This window comes from Acanthopagrus latus, chromosome 6, assembly GCF_904848185.1.
Source record: "Acanthopagrus latus isolate v.2019 chromosome 6, fAcaLat1.1, whole genome shotgun sequence".
Classification (NCBI taxonomy): Eukaryota; Metazoa; Chordata; class Actinopteri; order Spariformes; family Sparidae; genus Acanthopagrus; species Acanthopagrus latus.
Window position 1 is genome coordinate 15,409,073 of NC_051044.1, and position 18,479 is coordinate 15,427,551.

Sequence of the window (18,479 nt, forward strand, 5' to 3'; positions counted from 1 at the left end):
CAGAACAGTACAGGAACTATGGAGACTAATGAGAAAGGCTGCTGCGCCTTAAAGTGGTGTTGTTGGTGTCGGGCGGGGAGAATTGATTGGGAATGCTTGTGATAAAGTTGGAGCACTCTAACAAGGCCGATCAGCAATCATCATTAATATGTGGCACAGCTAAAATAGACCCATACAAATTAAGTTGTGAAATTGCTTTTGTGGCATGTCAGTAGGCAGAATGAATGTGAACCAGTGTCTCCTTTTTTTTTCTTTTTTTTCCACTGCTTCCCCTCTCTCTTGCTCATTTTCCCTTTGTGCCTCTTGCATTTCTATTTCACAGTGTTAAAATGTAAGAATACACACTTAGTGGGAGGCGCTGGGAGTGTCAGTCTTATCTTCAGTACTGACATCTGTCAAGGTTGTGTGAGGGGGGGATATTTAATCTGCGCGCAATAAATGACGGCTTTCCTTGTAAATGTTGTGAGGGCCAGGGCCACACCTTGGCTGAATATTCCATTAGTGTGGCCATGAAAGTTGGTCGTCCATTAAGGATGCATAGCTAACCTTTACAGATGCAAAGCACAGGTTGCAGATCCGTGAGTGTGGTGCAGAGTCATTGCCGAGCCAGAAGTGACGCCAAGATATATATAGGGCAATATTCATTTTATCGTTTGTGTGGGCTTTAAACTGTACATCTGCATGAGTTTAAAATATAAAGCTCCACCTCTTTCTCTCTCCCCTTTTCTGCAGATGAGACCAGATTTCGCTCAGCTCTGTTTAGCATTTACATTCACATTTACATTTAGGGCATTTAGCAGACACTTTTGTCCAAAGCAACTTACGTGAACAATTTGTTACAATAAGGAAACCACAACATATAACCGTTGATAATGAAATGAATAAATGAAAAAATAGGTCTTCAAGCCCTCATCTCAGTATAATAGCTGATATTTATCAAGGATTCCATAAGTACATAATTGCTGTAATTTAAATGCTATGGGTAAGAACATATAAGTGCATATATTTTGTCTTTTTTCTATTTTTTTTTTGGGGGGGGGGGTGGGAGGGAGTTATGCTATGCAAGATTGAGGTGAAGTCTGAACAGGTGAATCCTGAGTCTTTTGCAGAAGATGTCGAGTGACTCTGCTGTTCTGACATTTGCCCTGAGAATCTGGTTAGTTAATGGTGCTATTGTCTGTGATGCTGCAACACATTTTTTAAATTTTACTATTAATAACTCTGTTAAAGGCACAATATATAAGAATTGGCCACCTGTAAAATAAATTCATCAGGGAGCAGCATGTCACTAGAGAAATTGGTAACCGCTGCCATCTGTAGCTGCCTTAGCTAGTTAGTTTAATTAGATGCGCAGCTAGTGGTTCAGCCTGGGAACTCAGGGACCTGGGGGGGTTTGGGTGTTTACACTACGAGCACAAAGGCTTTGGACTGGGACGGGCTAGGATAGCATGCTAACCACAGTCGATATCTCTACAACACTTTTCACAGACATCATAATATCAAAGCAGCTATTTATTCACATTCTGTTGATAACTGTAGTTCATTTTGAATGTTTTTAACTAAAATTGTCACATATTGTCCCTTTCTAAGGATTGCTTGATTACTGGATTGATTGTTTTGTCTACTAAATCAGCAAATTGCCACAATTTCCCAGAGTCCAAGGTGATGCCTCGATCCTGCTTGTATTGTCCACCATAACTGTACAAATCTGAAATCTATCCAGTGTGCAATTTAATAAAAAGGAGAAAATCCTCACAATGCAGAACCTGGAACCAATCACTGTTTGGCATTTTCACTCAAACAACTCTAACAACGATCAGTCATCTGACTACTTGCCGATTTATTTTCTCTCTGTCAACTAATCAATAATCCAGACATCATTCTTAACACAGTCTGATATCGCAGTGTTCTTAAACACTGCTCAGATTGCGGAGGCAGCTGTTCTAAGAGGTACCAGGGTTACCATGTTAATATTGAGCCCTCAGATTACATTCATAACTTTCCCACCAATTATTTATGTTCAGATCCGTCGATCTTTGTGTTTTCAATTAAACTGTTGTTTTTCCCATCATTCCGATGCCTGCACGCAGCTTGCTTTAAAACATAATGTACAGCCTTGAGAGGAGAGAAGCAGTGAAACTTGACAACAGTCAATTCATTCTCTTTATGGTAGAAGCTGCCAGGAGAAAGATTCATGTTCTGCTCTGAGTGGTATTGCAGGCTGAGGTAAAACCACTATGAGGCTTATTTTGGGAGGTTACAGTGTGTGTATTCACAGAAAAATAATAGGATTTTCCAGAGAGTCAGTAGCATGTTAAGTAATTCTACCAGTGATGAAACATTAGGGCGCTGTTCACCATTTTATTCATACTGTGTCACAGCTGATGATTTTGTTTTTATCCAAACCTGTGATGGAATAACACAATTCCATTTGCATCCAAATTTGAAATGGATAGTAGAGCTGCAATGATTAATCTGTCAACAGAAAATTTTATTTTCAATAACTGATTAAAGGCTTAGTCTTTTTTTTTAGGCAAATATGTCAAACAGTTGCTGGTTACAGCTTCTTAAATGTCAGGATTTGCTGCTTTTCTTTGTCATTTATGATAGCAAACAAAGACTCTTTGGCTTTGGGACTGTTGGTTGGAGTAAAAGAAGCTTTGTGCTCTGGGTGTTTTATTATTATTTTTTTTCTCAAATTTCAAAAGTTGACATTTTTCTAGACTAAACAATTAATTGTGAAAAACCGGGCAGATTAATGGCTTATTAAAACAATCCTTAGTTACATGTAGGGCTGTCACCACATCCGATTTTCTGTACATGATTATCATGGCCAAACAACAATTCACAATGATACAATATATAGAGAATTGTTAGGAAAGAAATGCTCACAGTCGAAGTTAAACTTTATATACTGTGTTTTGTCTCTTCTTTAAGCAAATAGTGCCCTCAAAAATACGAGTGTACAGCGATGGAGCGTCTGTACCATAACTGCAAAAAAGAAAACTGTAACAACTACATTTTTAGTGAAAACGCAACTGAATGAACTCTTGAACAAAAGATGCACAAGGTCGAACGTCTTACTTGGATTACTCCAACGACATTATCATGCGTGTTACAAACACAATAACAATATCCCCTTTTTCATTATCATGATTATCATAATTATTGTGTGTGTTTAAAGATTTTCATAAAATAAACATCTGCCTTAGAGCAATGAAGTTGGTAATTAGTACAGTGAAAGTAAGAATCATAACCCTGTTACATTTCAAGGTGCAGAACATGTGTTGATAAGAGGGTGTATCTTGTCGATCTACAGCTGCTGCTGATTTCAGTGTTGATGGTGAAAAGGGTGTTGACTTTCATGACAGTAATGATTCAGGCAGTGAAACCACGATGATGTCTTCAGCTGCTGTTGAGCTACTGAGGTTGACAACGGACATCCGATGGGTTATAATACATTTCACACCTGTCACACCTCATCAACACCATGAGATATTTCTGCTTTTGTTTTTTCTCCGATGTGCCCCCCTGACTGATTTCCTTCCACCTTGTCTGCCTTTCACATATGGTGCATAATTTGCACCATAACTTCATTGTGTAAATGGAGAAAGCTGTGGTGACAATTTCAATTTAACAGAAACCCTGCATGCACGTAATCAGATGACACTGGTTCCTGATTGCTGTTGCCCCGATGTGTTGAGAAGCATGTCTATATTGTCCCTTACTCATACTGACAGAGCCCTGTGTAAATACCCATGCTGCAGCCTACACTGCCACCTTGAGGCTGACGCGCAGCCTTTGTTTCGTCCTCCTCATGCATACTGTTTAATATTGCACAGGCGACAACTTGCAATGTAGGCAGGACGTTGCATCTGTATTATCTGTACCACATGTGGCGTGGAGAAGACACAACCGTCCAGACTGACAGTCTCCACCAACATCCTGACCCCAGTCAGGCCGCCAGGAGTGTTATTGTTATTGAGTTACTGTAATATCTGGCACCTTTAGAGGTCTCTCAAGAGTAGAGATGGCTTTGAGTGAAGTCAGCAGCGGACAGTAATAATAGGCTTGTTAAAAGGCAAGCTGCATTCTGCCCACACAACAGCAACAGAGACAAATACATGTGGTCAAACAGTCCTCCCAACCACAGCCTTTTATTTTCACCCAGTTGCATTCAGATAGTGAAGCAATGTTTTGTTTTTTTTTTGTTTTTTTTTTACTAGTCATTTTTCTTCTCACGCTGGTCCTTTATTTGTCTTCACTCTGTTATTTCAGTGTGCAGCAGTGCCCCAGTGAGCATGAAAATCCAGCCGCTGAACCAAACGGCGTTGATGGTGAGCTGGGAACGCCCTCTGACCGTCTACCACCCGCCCATCACCAGTTACATGGTCTCCTACAGCTGGGTGAAACGTGATGTCGCCGATGAGAAGACCTTCACCAAGACGGGAGACCAGAGCATGGTGAGTGTGGCTATCAGCTTCGCTAACAGCCGATCGATACCAGGCCAAAGCGGTTTGCCAGAACTGTCTACATTATTTTTCTTTTATCAAGATGGATGTGGTTCACACAGCTCTGATTGGTTTGTCTCAGATGCGTCTGTTCGGATCAGAGGGTGGCTGCATTAGTGACAGTGTGCAGAGGAGGTGACAGGCTGTGATGAACTCTGCGTGTGTGTGTGTGTGGCTGTTGGGTGATATGAGGGCCCAGACGTGCTCATGTCACTCACCTGTCTAAGAATAGACACGTGGGACTCTCACATGGACGAATCTAACTGTAATGTATTGACAGCCACACCTTTGAGCATTTTCTGTTAATTTATTCAGTATAATATAGGCTCAAAGATCCAGCAGCTCGTAGCAAAAAGTAATTCAGGGAAAAAAAAAAAAGCCCACATAAATCAAATAATGTGCTTTGAAAAGTAATTTTAAAAAATCCTGTCTGTTTTCCGGCAGTGGAGGCAGCTCTTTGAACAAAAACTGTCTCCTTTCAGTAACCAGTGCAGGCAGCTGTGCAAGTGTAGTCTTTTAGATCTCAGTGAAGTTTCTGACATCAGTGATCATACATTTCTGCTCGTGTGCCTTAAGCATCAAGTTACCACTTCAGTTCTCGCTGTGTCTCTCCAACAGAGCATTCAATGTCTCTACAGAAATATATCCTCCCCCTGCAGGAGGCTACACCCTACAGGGCTGGTCTTTTTTCACACTATATATTCTTCTCCCCAGTCACATATCTTCCCATTTGTGGGAACCCAACACCCAGCTGTGCATCTCCTTAAAGCCCACTGACCCCCAGCTGTCTTGGCAGTGTGCATGACTGCCTCTGTAGACATAAACAGTTCAGGGGCAAAAACACACTCACCCACCAGATCTGAGACCCGGGATCAGTTCCCCAATGGCAAAACCACCTCTGGCCTGGTCATGTGTTCCAGTAAACACAGTTGTCATCGTCAGGGGTGGGAAGCTGGTGAGGGATCATGCGTTGTTGCTGCGTGAGTGGCTTCTACTGGTTGAGTGGAGCAACTGCACAGGGAATTATATAAACCTTTACACATATTACATCATCCCTTCCTTCTAAAGCTTAGAAACAAGCTAATGCATTAGCTAATGACCCCCAGTAATGTGTTTAACCCTCTCTGTGCAGAGTGATGTATGTGCAGAGTCTGACACTTAAAGCTGTCGGCTCATTCATCTTTTTTCAGATCCTACAAGATGAATTTGTGACATTAGACAAGAGTGATTTAAAAGCTTTTAGTGAATGAGGATAGAACTTTAAGTCTCCATGAAACAACAAGAGAATGGTGGTTGCTTCAACATAGTTGCGTGAGTCCAATAAAACAGGTGCCGCCAATAACGTGGAATGTATGAAAAACACCTAAGTGAAAGATGGAGGCTTGTGTGCTAAAGGAAAATCATACTGAGGTGGTTTGAAACCTGGCAACCAGAGAATGAATCGGTAAGGACAGCTACATTTAGCAACCGTTAGCACTTATTTTTGCAACAAAACTGCCAGTTTGTGTCTACCAGGAAACTCCATTAATCACCACGGTTCTCCAACTGACCTCTGGCCCTGGTCCAGAGGGGTCATTGAGAAGCTACTGGTTATCAGTTTGTTAGCAGTTGCTTCAGTAACAAGTAAAGCGAGCTGTCAAGAGCAGCCTGAGGCTGGCAGACAACCAGACTACCAGAAAATTTTTTCTCCATAAAACATGACCCAGTTTCACCCAAATCAGGGAATAAAGTTGTGTTTTTGTACAGTAGTCCGGGACATCTGCTCCCTAGCAACACGCTGTTTTGGTGACGTTCTTCTTCTTTGATATATACATCGATGGAAGCGTCCTGAAATAGAGAAAGCCTTTATTGGACGAAAAATGATCATACACCCCCAAGTACGAGATGAGTCATCATCACATTTATTATGCTTTTCCAGGAAGGGTACAGACACTAAGATACCATTTAAAATACCTTGAAAATGGGTTTTCCTGCCACTGCTAAACAGTGACTGGTGCGCAGGTGATAAAAATACTAATACTAAATACTAATACTAATTTTGACTTCATAGGAACTTTAAGCTTAGCTTTCTAACAGCTGGCAGATGCAGGCGCCGTTGAGATGTGACCATTGAGAGAGGCGACTGTTTGAAAAGCAAGATGGCAGCATCTCAAGAGGTTAGATGAGCTCGTCACATCTTTTATATCAGAACTGGGGAGTATTTTCAGTGAGGAAGAGCAAAGAACGGCACTGGAGGCTTTGCTCCTTGGAAAAGATGTTTTTGCTCTTCCCTCGACTGGCTTTGTAAAGAGTTTGATTAATCGACAGGCTCAGCTTGTGGTAGAAATCTACTCCTGTTGATGTGATTGGTTGGCTTGGGATACAGTGATAGACAGTTGGTTCGTCCAGTCACCTGCCAAGGTTTTTTTTTCTTTTTTTTTTTTAAGTTGCCTGCCCAAACTGTTTTGTGGGGACGCCTTTCCAGATGGTTCTGTGTCAAAAACCATCTGGCTCGACAGGTTTGAGTTAAGCAGTTGAACTTTTGAAATGAATAATATCTGAGAGTAGATTTAATTAATGATTGACGTATCTTGTGGGGGAAAAGAATAAATTTCAGACACATTGTTATTCCATGCATCTTATTTTTGTGTCTTAAAAGCAGCCCTGGGGGGCTTCTTTAACTTACAAACTAGTTGGTGAAGGTCAGAGAATTGACAAGCAGGTTGAAATGAATATGCAATCAGGCCTTCTGCCGTCAAGAACTGCCTCACAAATGAAACTATCCACAGATAAATACATATTAACATCTATATGCTCTCATTTGGACTATTGTAGCTCCACATCTCACATGCGGCTTGTTCGGAAACCAGCAACACCACTTCTGTCTGATGTTAAACATAGAAACCATCTCGCTGCAATTTCACTCTCCCTGTGCTGGTTACCTGCTACTTTCCGCATCCCCCCGGCTACATTTACTGACCTTTTAACTCCCCATCAGCCAGACTGCTCCCTGAGGTCCTCTGGCAGAGCCGTCATATCTCTACAGCCCAGTCTTCATTTTCTATCCTCTCTGCTCTTGACATGAGGCACAAGAAGCTGTTGCTGTTATCCGCCATACTGTTGTATAACTTGCTCGAGAGGCGTCAAATCTGAAATAGAATAATTTCTAAAAGAAAAACCTGTGTTCGAACTTCGTAGCCTTGCAAGCTGAAAGACCTAGAAGTCGACTGGTGAGACTTGATTTGGAGGTGTCTGTCTTAATTGTGTATTAATGCCAATTATTTTGCTGATGGTTTAATGTAATATCTTTATGTTTTGTTAAAATGTGCAATGTGCAAATGTACATTTATTGCAAATGGCTGACTGAAAGAGCAATGAATGTGTCCATGAGGTGCTCTATGTAGTTACACTCCATTAACACAGTCCATCAGTCGCTTTACTGACAGCGACAGCATTCTCCCCACTCCTCTCTCTGCTGTCAGTCTTTCTTACTTTGCCCACTTCATTTCCATTTCAATTTTCACTTTCTATCTCTGGACACCTTTTTATCAGAATTATTTTAGAAAAATACTAGCTCTCCAATACCGGAGGCAATCACCCAACCGCTCTGAGGGCCATTTTAATATAAGTACAGCCATCTGCAAACTGCACAACACAATTAAATTAGACAGGAATGGAGGTTTTTAAACCACATTGAACTTGGGGGTCATAGACTGTTGACAGAACAGCAGCTGAGCGTGGAATATTTTCATTTCACTACGAATGAGCGGCATCGAGACTTTTTAATGTATTTTCATCCACACATGCAGACTTTTTGTCTGATGTATTTGCGAGTAAGTGTGTATGTATGTGCATCTTTTCTCTTGCAGAAAGCTGTTATCACTAATGTCTCCCCTGACGTGCTGTACCTGTTCCGAGTGCAGGCGGTGTGTCAGCATGACCTGCGCAGTGATTTCAGTCAAACGCTGTTGTTCAGAGGTACCTGGATATATATGTTTTTTTTCTTTCAGTCGTTTTGCCTGTCAGACTCAGGAAATGCATTTGTAAATGCTTCCCCTCTTTTCTGTTTTTCAGCGAATACAACAAGAATATTTGAAGGGTCTCGTATTGTGAAAACGGGGATGGTGAGTTGACCAGGAGATGGCAGTGCAAATGTATTTTTTTGTCTCAGTTGCGTTCAGGGTTTGATGATCACATTTTCTTTGCCCCGTCAGCCCACGATATCTCCAGCGTCCTCGGCAGACATGGCTCCCATCAGCTCCGGTTCCTCCACTTGGACGTCCTCTGGCATCCACTTCTCTATTGTCTCCATGGCAACGGGGATGGGCCCCTCCTCGAGCGGCAGCCAGGCCACAGTGGCGTCAGTGGTGACGAGCACTTTGCTGGCAGGCCTGGGCGTAGGCGGCGGGGTCATCTCCTCTTTGCCAAGTTCTGTTTGGCCCACACAGGCGCCCCAAGCCACGCAGAACCCCACCCGTCAGTCCGTCCCGACCGTGAAGTCTAGCACCGAGCAGGGGGCGTCCCAGGGCCCCGACTCCGATGGCCCGTCGGAGGAGAATAAGGCTGCAAGTGAGGGCGAGGATGAGGAGGAAAAGGAGGGGGAGAGAGATGAAGGGCAGGAGGAGGAAGAGGAGGAGAAGAAGAGAAAGAACAAGACTGCACCTGATAATGAGGAAAGGCAAGCGAACAGCACTGTGGCCAAAGAGCCTCTAATCCCCACCCCCGCATCCACAGCCAAAGAGAAAGGAGAAGGAAAGCCGACAGTCAAAGGCACCGCGTTACCTGCGAGCACTGGCGACGATCAGCTGGTCAGCGAAGAGAAGAATCACACAGACGTAAATGCAGTCTCCACTCAGGAGCCTCGGAATGACAGTGCAGAGATGCAGATCACCCAGAGCTCCACGCTGGCTCCGAAGATCAACAGTCTCTGGCCTTTTTCCGTCCACACTGGTGAGCGGTCGTCTCTCCCACACAGATATGACACAATAGGGTTTCCCTTTTGTCTTCCAGCATTCACATCCTTCCCAAACAGAAACATCCGATTTGCTCTCTCAGCTATCATCCAAGACAAGGCTTCTCTCCAAGCATAATTCTGTCAACACTACCAACAGTTAAGGAGCCCATATTAGGAGAACAAATGATTTGATTTAAGACAGTAACTACACTGGTTACCATCAAAGTCAAAGATAAAGCTCTAGGCTTTTGTGTCGCTACAACTCAGAGGCCTTAAGGCAGAAGTGAGACGTCTGCCACGGGGGTTCTGCCTCAAGGAACTCCTTTGAGTTTGTTTCAAGAGAGAGCGTGTTTTTGTTCCCTTTTCTACCATTATTTTATTGCCTTTAGGTTTTTGCATGACTGAAGTTGTATATAAGGTTAACATGTCTGTTTTTATCATAATAGACCTGTAGGTTTATTACTCTTGTAGATTTATTTTAAACTAAGCTAGATATTTATCTCAGCAGGCTCATGTTGGACTAGCATGGGTTCTGGTCTGCCAAGACTTGAAGCTTTTCATATTGACTCCAAATGTTTTTTATGTTTTTTTTGTTTTTTTTTTTTTTTTAATGAGTAAATGTAGAGAAAGGTATGACATTAGAAATATGACCATGAAGGTTAAAGCCCCTTTGTGTAGAATTGGAACATTTCTGACTTTGGCGACTCCCAGTGGTGGCATAGAAAAAAAAAAGCTCCTTATGGCGGGCTGCACTGCACACTAATAGACATCTCTCGGTTCGTCATGGACCTAAAGGAAGGCACAAATTTTCACCAAGATTGTCTTATTTTATTAATCATCATTTGTATTAATCATCACTGATAAATGGAAAATTCATGCCAAATAAATCTGTAGTTGATAAATATTTCACAGTTTAAAAACAATGAAAGACTTTATAAACCATTTATTAAGCAATTGTACTGTTTAGTAACATTAGTTGCAGCTTTATAAATGAATCATAGTGTTTATTAACATTCAAAAAGGCTTATAAACATTAGCTGAAGGTTTTACAAATAACAGTTGCTTAATAAATGATTTATAAAGCACTATATTGTTAACAGTGCAACAACTATTGACTAAAGTTTAATCAACTATACATTTCCTATTTATTAATTTTGGTTGTTATTAAGTGTTACCGTAATTTTTGTCAGCAGTGTAATTTGAAGCATGCTATGATTTCAAAGAAAAGTCTACAAATAGGCACTATAAAGGTTTCAAAAAACAATCAAAAGCAGGAAGTCTGTATCTATGATATTAATTACGTAATAATACAAACTCAAGAAATAGTCATTTGATATATTTCCATAGTTCAGGTCCCCAAAACTTGGAAACAGTGAAACTGAAGGAAATTGTGTTGTTCATTCAGATGTAAAAATCAGTGAAGGTTTTTTTTTTCTTCTTGTTTTGAAATGTCTTCCCTAAAACTACATAGTGCACCATTGAAGTTGGCAGAGTAGAATAATTTTAATGGTGTATTCATTATGTGTATATATGTATGTATGCATTTATTTTTAAATTTTTTTAAATGTATTTATGTGTCATGTTACAGATAGGACCATCTTGTCCAATGTAACCCGCATCCCTCACCCTGGGATGGGCAGGATGGTGTGGATCGTCCCTTTGGTGGTGGTGTCGGCTCTCACTCTGCTCTGCCTCATAATGCTGCTGATTGTGATGGTCTACTGGAGGTGAGTTCAACACACCAACCCTCATCACAAGGGACATTTAGTCCTTGCGCTTCGTCTTAATAAGTGTGTCACTGATATCTCCCTCAGGAGTAAAAAACGACTCCCCTCTAACCCGCACCGACCCCATCCATTCATGGGTTCACACCAACATTTTGAATGAAGCGAAACCTCTTCATGCATGTCTGGATTTTCCAGTCAGTCTGCTCTGCATTCAGACCCATCTAATATGGACGTGTCTGTTTTTAAGCATTTGTGCGCGTGAGTGTGCATCACTCCCAAACAGCCTGGTAGCAAGACTTGCCTGCACGTCGTACATCAGGCCCATCACCCACTGGGGTGAGGGTAAGGAGACCTGAAGGCCCTGCAGAGCCAGCAGGGGTCCCAGCTGTGTCTTCATCTGCTGGGCTAATTTCCAGCCACGCTATTGGAGCCCCAGTAATTACACGGGCCAGGCCACTGGCACATGTGGGATGGTTAATGAGTTACAAATAGCACTATGGACCATTTCCTCAGCTGGTCCCATGAATATTTACTGTCTGTAAAGAGTCTGTTTCTGGCTCACTGGCTTTTTGTTTATTTTTACAGTCTGAGATTTTTTGGTAAATACTGAAAATGTGTTAAATGTATTTTATAAATGCTTCTCTAGGATATTTTCGAGGTGTGAGATCAGTTAATGCAAATGTTTATTGGCCAACAACACCTTACTCTGGCATTCTGTGGTGTCGGATGATAAAAGAGCGCTGTATAAATAACAGTCTGGTTATCAGCTCCATAGAGGTGTTTAAAAAACAGACAGTTGAAAACAAGACGACTGGAGCGGATTCAGTCGGTGGATAAATTACCGAGAGTTGAGGTATTTGAGTAGAAGAGCAGGGGGAGCTTTGAGATTAGAAATGGCCATCACAGCTGTTGTTGTGACAACTCTGACAGTTCACCGACAATGGCTGCTTCCCCCGGGGAAAAGACCATGATGGAAGATGAAATCGACCCAATCACACTCTCTTTACTCCTCGTGCTCTGCTTAGTCTCTCTGGGTGACAGCAGCGCTATTAAAGGCAGAGAGTTCCTGTGCTCACAGATGTTTTGGTCGTTAACAACTTAATACCACAATTCGTTTGGTGATTCTTAAGTGTTTATTTAAAACGTGATCGGTGGACCATCTTTTGAAGTGTAATAACCTAATTTTCAGCTTGTTCATCACTGTTAGCGTTGGATTATTATGAGTGTGTCTACAGTGGAAATAATTGCTGCCGTTACACTACACATCTGGAAGCTTCTGAGGCTCGAGGTGTTTGTTAAAAACTCACAGATGTTCAGCTGAACGAAAAAAAAAAAGTCTGTTAGTGACTGCTCATGTGGCTGTTAAATGGGAAGCGCCTCTCTATTATGTATTTATTGTTTATCTTTTTAACAGATGACATCCATTTAGAAAGGCTATTTAGTCCCTGTTTCCATTCCCCCAAAGTCAACTATTCTTCCGAGACCTTGGTAGACAATCAGGGAGGAATTGTCAACTGTGCTGGTTAGTTGGCTGCACCATATCTGCACCCACAGGGAGCCATTAGACTGGGCGGCTGTGACGCAAAGCAAGCAAGGGGGGGGGGTCTCCTCCCTTTTTTGTTTTTACCCTTCCCTCCCTCCCTCTCTCTTTCTTTGATTCTCTCTCTCTCTCTGTCTCTCTCTCTCTCTCTCTCTCTCTCTCCCTCTCTCTGTGTCTTTCTGTCTCTCTTTCTATATAATTTAAATGCAGTGAAGGCTTTTTTTTTTACATTTATTTTGCTCCATCTCTCTTAAAGAATGACAAGCATCTGCTCCCTCCTCTGCATCAAGTACAGGTAGGATTTAAACCTGAGAAATGCTAGCACTGGGGTGAACCATAGGTATTTTTCATATGCATTCATTAGTATATATTGAGTTTGTGTGAGGAGGGGGTAGAGGCTGGATGGGATTTGCAAGGTGTTCAGGAACTCAGGATTCCTCACTTACTCAAAAAGTAAGGAATTGCATTTTTCTGATTTTTTTTTTCTATTTAGTATTTAGTGTAAACACTTCATGTTTTTACAAAGCTGTATCCTCGGAAATAACTCTCTAAAGATTACAAAGATCACTTGAATACATCCCTGAGCTGTGGACCTTGAACTGTGTTAAATTCGGATGGGATGGTCCAATAGAGGGTGCATAATGTGTGGCTAACGAAACAGGAAGGAATTACCTATGGATTACTAATGAAGGTCAAAAGTTTCTGGTTCCAACTTTGTCAATATGTTCGTGCACTGGGCTGTTTTTTTGTCACCACTGTTGCCAAGTGCTTGGTCATGGGGGAGCAAACACTTGGCAACAGTTTTAGGTCCCTAAATTAAAGGATTACGCTCTAAATGAAATGTGCCATGAGATAAATTCTGTTGTGAATTGGCGTTTCATAAGCGAAATTGACTTGACTTGACATTGAGCGGCAGCTGCAGGCAGCAATCACGCACATTTCCTTCCGAAAGTGCACCTTTTAAGTAGATTTTGTTGTCGTCAAAGTGGAGTGGGACCTCTTGAAAGTGGCCCTGAAGAGAGAGTCTGTGTTTGGATTAGTTGTCTTCACTTTGAGTAAAGAGCTAAATTTGGCTCTGCGCTGTGTGTCGCTATGAGTTGTTTACCTGTTCCCTGTAGTCGGCTCGGGCTGTGTTTCCAGGAGCCGCTCGCTCTGTGTGCGATCAGCTGTGTCTCAACTACTCTGGGGGTTTCATTAGCAGTTTTCTGCCATTACCGTGTCATTCTATTCAGTTTTTAGATGCTGATGTTGACAGACCGGATCTCAGAACAATGGGATAACGACTCCCTAATAGACTTTACTGTGGCAGCTCAGTGTGCTTCTCTCTGTGTCCCTGTAGGAGATTTTTCCAGACAGCTCACTTCTATGTGGAGGAGAGCAGCTCTCCACGAGTGGTGGCCAATGAGAATATACCAGTCATCCCTATACCAGGTAAGCTGTATTTCCTTCATTGTATTGGAAGATAACTACAACAAACTATGGGTGGGAAAATAACAACTTGCTAAAACCCGGTGCAATGGATCTCTCCTTGTTATATACAGGGTTAATATTTTATTGTGCACAGTCCCTAAATAATAATACTAATAATAAACACTGTAGATATTTGAACATTAATATAAATATTCTAACCAAGTACACTTGCATACTTCATGATACTTATTTGACTCGGGGGATATTCTGCCGTTGTTTTGGTGTATATGGAAGGATTGTGGGGAAAATTACAATTGGAATTAACACAAACATGTTTAGCTTCATCTTATGTCAGAACACAATGTTTTAAGAGAGTGTAAAAACTACTGTGCAGGCAAGCAAAAAAGTTGAAGCAGTTAGCAAAACGAAAGAAACAGTTAAAATAGCTAGCAAGAGGTAATACACCCATAAAATAGTTCATTAAATTTATTAATAGTTTAAATAGTTTGCTAAACAGTGGATGAATTGTGAAATAGCTTAATGTAATGGATAAACATTTGATATAGTTAGCTTAGAGCAATGAATAAACAGTTAAAACGGCTAACTCAACATAGTGGATTAAAACACCTAAAATTAATGAATAAATGGTTAGCTTAAAGTATTGGATATATTATGAGAGAAATGAATAAACATTTGAAGTAGTTTGCTTGGATTAATGGCTTTGGGTTGAAATTAATGATGTTGTCGAGGAATGGGTGCTTGAGTTCATTCAGCAGGACTGTGGACACACAGACAAAAAACAAATCTATTTTAACCTTGAAAAATGTGGTTTTAGGACCAACAGTGAGAACCAGAAAATCCCAGAAATAACAAAGAAAGCTTAACCGACTTGAAGTGACCTGTTTCTGACCGATACCGGATACATCCACAAGCCACCATTAACTGTTCTCAAATGGTTTTCTCCGTCACCTTAATGTTTGCATTTGCACAGTTTCAGTTGATTTACATGTGAAGTGACTCCAGGAGCAGTAGGAGCAGTGTGACTGGAGTTTTGTAGCCTTTTTTTTTTTGCCCCCGGCAGCAGAGAAGTGGCAGCTAGTCAATACTAGACTTTACTTTCAGTACAGTCGCTTAACGCTCGGGGACATTTCAAGGCTGTGATATCATAGTTAAAGAGTACAGCTGATGCTGGTATCGACTCCACATTCATTAGGTTTTTATTGCCTGTCCTTTCCCTTCTTCATTCGTTTCTTCCTGCTCTTTTCTTTTTCTTTTACGCTCTTTGAAACTCTGGCAGTTTCCTTACGGCACATGGATTTTGAATGGCTGAACATGTACTTGATTTAGTTGAAAATATGTAAGAAAATGAAATCAATAGAGCAGTGACTTTTATGGGCTCAGAATTTGTGTTACTTATCTCCATATATTCTTAAAGGCAAAATGTTTAAAGTGAAAATTGGCAGATGTGGATTGCTGTTTAAAGTATTTATCTTGCACATAGTGCTGTGGGGCATGGAGGCATACATGTGAAGTACACTGTTTTATATCCTTTGCAGAATAATTAGGCCTAATCAGCCATACGTCACTTCAGTATCTAGCTCCTCGAGCACCCTCACCCAGAACCGTTCTAATGAACTGATTAGACTGATAAGTCTCTCAATATTACAGGGTAGGAACGACATTTTGATAAATGGACACATTAAAAAACAAAATTCACCATAACGCTGGAACCACTGAGGCAAGTAAGAGCCCTAAAGGCCCCAGCTGTTCGGGCGAATAAGTAAAAACATTGGGCAGTATCAGAAGCGATGACAGCTGGGTCCCCTGCACTATTGTCCCAGCACGATGGTGACCAGCCTTATCTAAGATCCCCCATGTGTGATTTGGAGCAGATTTGACTCAGATGAGACAGATGCTCCCTCGTACAAATGCTCAAAATACCAAATCTACCAAAATACCGACATTTGTGACCAAGGTTTGTCTGTTAAAACAGCACAGGTTTTTCTTTTCTATCTTTTCTTTTTTCTCTCATAATTAGGGAATAGATTGATCCGTTGACTGATTTAACCATCAGAAAACTATTCATTTGCTGAACAAATGGCTTCGGGTTCCCTCTGTTTATTGCCAAATGCCCACAAATGTACAGACATTACCTGTGAAACACACCCTGCAGTTGCACTAATGGACTCTTCTGTGTTTTCTCCCGCAGATGACATGGAGGCCATCCCCGTTAAGCACTTCGTTAAACACATCATGGAGCTCTATAAGAACAACCTTCAAGGTTTCTCTGAGGAGTTTGAGGTACGCTGTCACAACACTTCAACAGTGGTTTGTTTCTGATTTGTCAAAAGGGAGTTTTACAGCAGAGTTCTGCTCAGTTCGTTTGTACCATCGATCTGAAATACAAAGTGAGACTATTTAACAGAGATGACTTATTGGAATGCTTTCTTGAAAGTTCACAATCACAAGATGGATTTATTTATAGTTTAGCTTTTAAATGATCTATAGTGACCTTGCTAATATCATAAAATCCCGGGTCCTCACCACAGTCTGATCAGAGTTAAACCCAGACCCCTTCTTATTAACACGGTCTGTGGCCAGGTTGTCTGGTCTGCCCTGCAACATTCCAATTACAGCTTTCACACCAGTATAAAAGAACCAAACCAAACAGCAAATGCACCAAAATGTGTTTGACCTTAACTAAAAAAAAAAAAAAAAATAGCTAGGTGTGAAAAACCTTAAGACTGCAGAGCACACAAAAGTGCATTTGTTTTCCTTTGTTGGATATTAACTAAGTACTGAGAGCCTGTTCAGCAAAGTTCATCTCCCCTTCTACCGTGCACACGTTGTCTCCAAATTGGCCCGGGTCTGAGCAGTGGTTAGAGATTATTTTACGTGTGTGTTTGTGTGCAGCGTTGCTAATTCTGAGCAGATGGTTGAGAGAAAGATGGAGAGAAAGATCAAGAGAGACAGAGGTTAATTAGAGAAGGTCTGTCTGTTGGTTGACTGGACGGGAACACATTGTCTGAGTAAGCAGGTTAAGAAACGAGGCAAAAGCTTCACCCCCGGAGGATTCCTTCTAATTGGGGTCATTTGATGTGAAGCTTGTGTGCATAATTTTCAAATGCAGCACAATGAGCCTGTGTTGAAAATGTTTGTTGTATTTTAGAGGTGAGCGGGTGCAGTGTGGGTTGGTGAAGAAGAAGAAGAAGAAGAGAAAAATAAGACTCTCCTACTGGAGGCCAGAGATCGAGCCCCAGTGGCAGAAAAAGCATCTGCTTTGCTGAAGTGTCCTTGACCAAGATGCTGAATTTATGCTTGAGGTTCTATTTTGCAGTCCGTCCTGAACTCTGTGCTCCTTCTGCAGGGGGCGAGTTGGGGAAGAGGACCAGTAGTTTCATGAAAACTTAAATCTACAAAAACACTATAACATTTTAAGTAAATATAAGTCCTTTAGAGGGGATGAATCCATTGTGTCTTGTATCAAATAAAAATCAATCTGCCTATTTTTCTTCCCCTCTCCAGGAGGTCCAACGCTCCACAGCCGACCTGAAAATCACAGCAGAACATTCAAATCATCCTGACAACAAGCACAAAAACAGATACATCAACATCGTGGCCTGTGAGTCAGCTGTAAAATCTGATTAGGATGTCTGCTGCTGCGGGATCCAATAATGTTTTTATAACATGTTTTCATCCTGTTAATAATTCACACAAACATGTCAACGCTCTCCCTAGATGACCACAGCAGGGTAAAATTACGAGCGCTGGCGGGGAAGGATGCCAAACACTCGGATTACATCAATGCCAACTACGTGGATGTGAGTTTTACCAGCCACTTGACATGTTTGGCCTTTTTTTCTTTCAGATCACGCTTTGTTTGTTTTTGAGTGTTTGAAATGTTGTGAAATTCACATGAAGGTTTGAACGAAGAGATGCCTTCCTGACATCTTCTGTTAACATATTAATTGAGGAATCTTCAACATACAGGGCAGAAAAATCGGGATCTAGTTTCAAAAGAATTGATTGATATATAATTATTTTACAGTTTCTGTCAGCTGAAGGAGTGGATTTCATGACCAACCAATGTCTTGCATCAGTAAACCATCATGTCAGCTATATCAGGGGTTGTGGGTAATTTATACAGTATTGATTGCGTCTTACCAGCAAATTTATTCCACCACTCTCCTGTTTCAGGGCTACAATCGGCCCAGAGCTTATATAGCTGCCCAGGGGCCTCTCAAGTCCACATTTGAGGACTTTTGGAGGATGATTTGGGAGCAGAACACTGGAATCATCATCATGATCACCAACCTGGTGGAAAAAGGCCGAGTAGGTTCACTGGAATCATTCGCAGA

At 41.5% G+C, this 18,479-nt stretch overlaps 1 protein-coding gene across 2 annotated transcripts in view; it reads left to right on the top strand.

Moving 5' to 3' along the window:
• Nucleotides 1-18,479, top strand: part of ca16b (carbonic anhydrase XVI b) — a 113,221-nt gene that overhangs the window by 82,729 nt on the left and 12,013 nt on the right. For both annotated transcript variants that reach the window (XM_037100567.1, XM_037100566.1), the window contains exons 9-18: nucleotides 4,279-4,463; nucleotides 8,360-8,468; nucleotides 8,565-8,614; nucleotides 8,705-9,440; nucleotides 11,033-11,171; nucleotides 14,051-14,142; nucleotides 16,331-16,422; nucleotides 17,647-17,743; nucleotides 17,860-17,942; nucleotides 18,319-18,453. In XM_037100567.1, coding sequence (XP_036956462.1) covers nucleotides 4,279-4,463; nucleotides 8,360-8,468; nucleotides 8,565-8,614; nucleotides 8,705-9,440; nucleotides 11,033-11,171; nucleotides 14,051-14,142; nucleotides 16,331-16,422; nucleotides 17,647-17,743; nucleotides 17,860-17,942; nucleotides 18,319-18,453 — 1,718 coding nt within the window. The remainder of the gene's footprint in view (nucleotides 1-4,278; nucleotides 4,464-8,359; nucleotides 8,469-8,564; nucleotides 8,615-8,704; nucleotides 9,441-11,032; nucleotides 11,172-14,050; nucleotides 14,143-16,330; nucleotides 16,423-17,646; nucleotides 17,744-17,859; nucleotides 17,943-18,318; nucleotides 18,454-18,479) is intronic.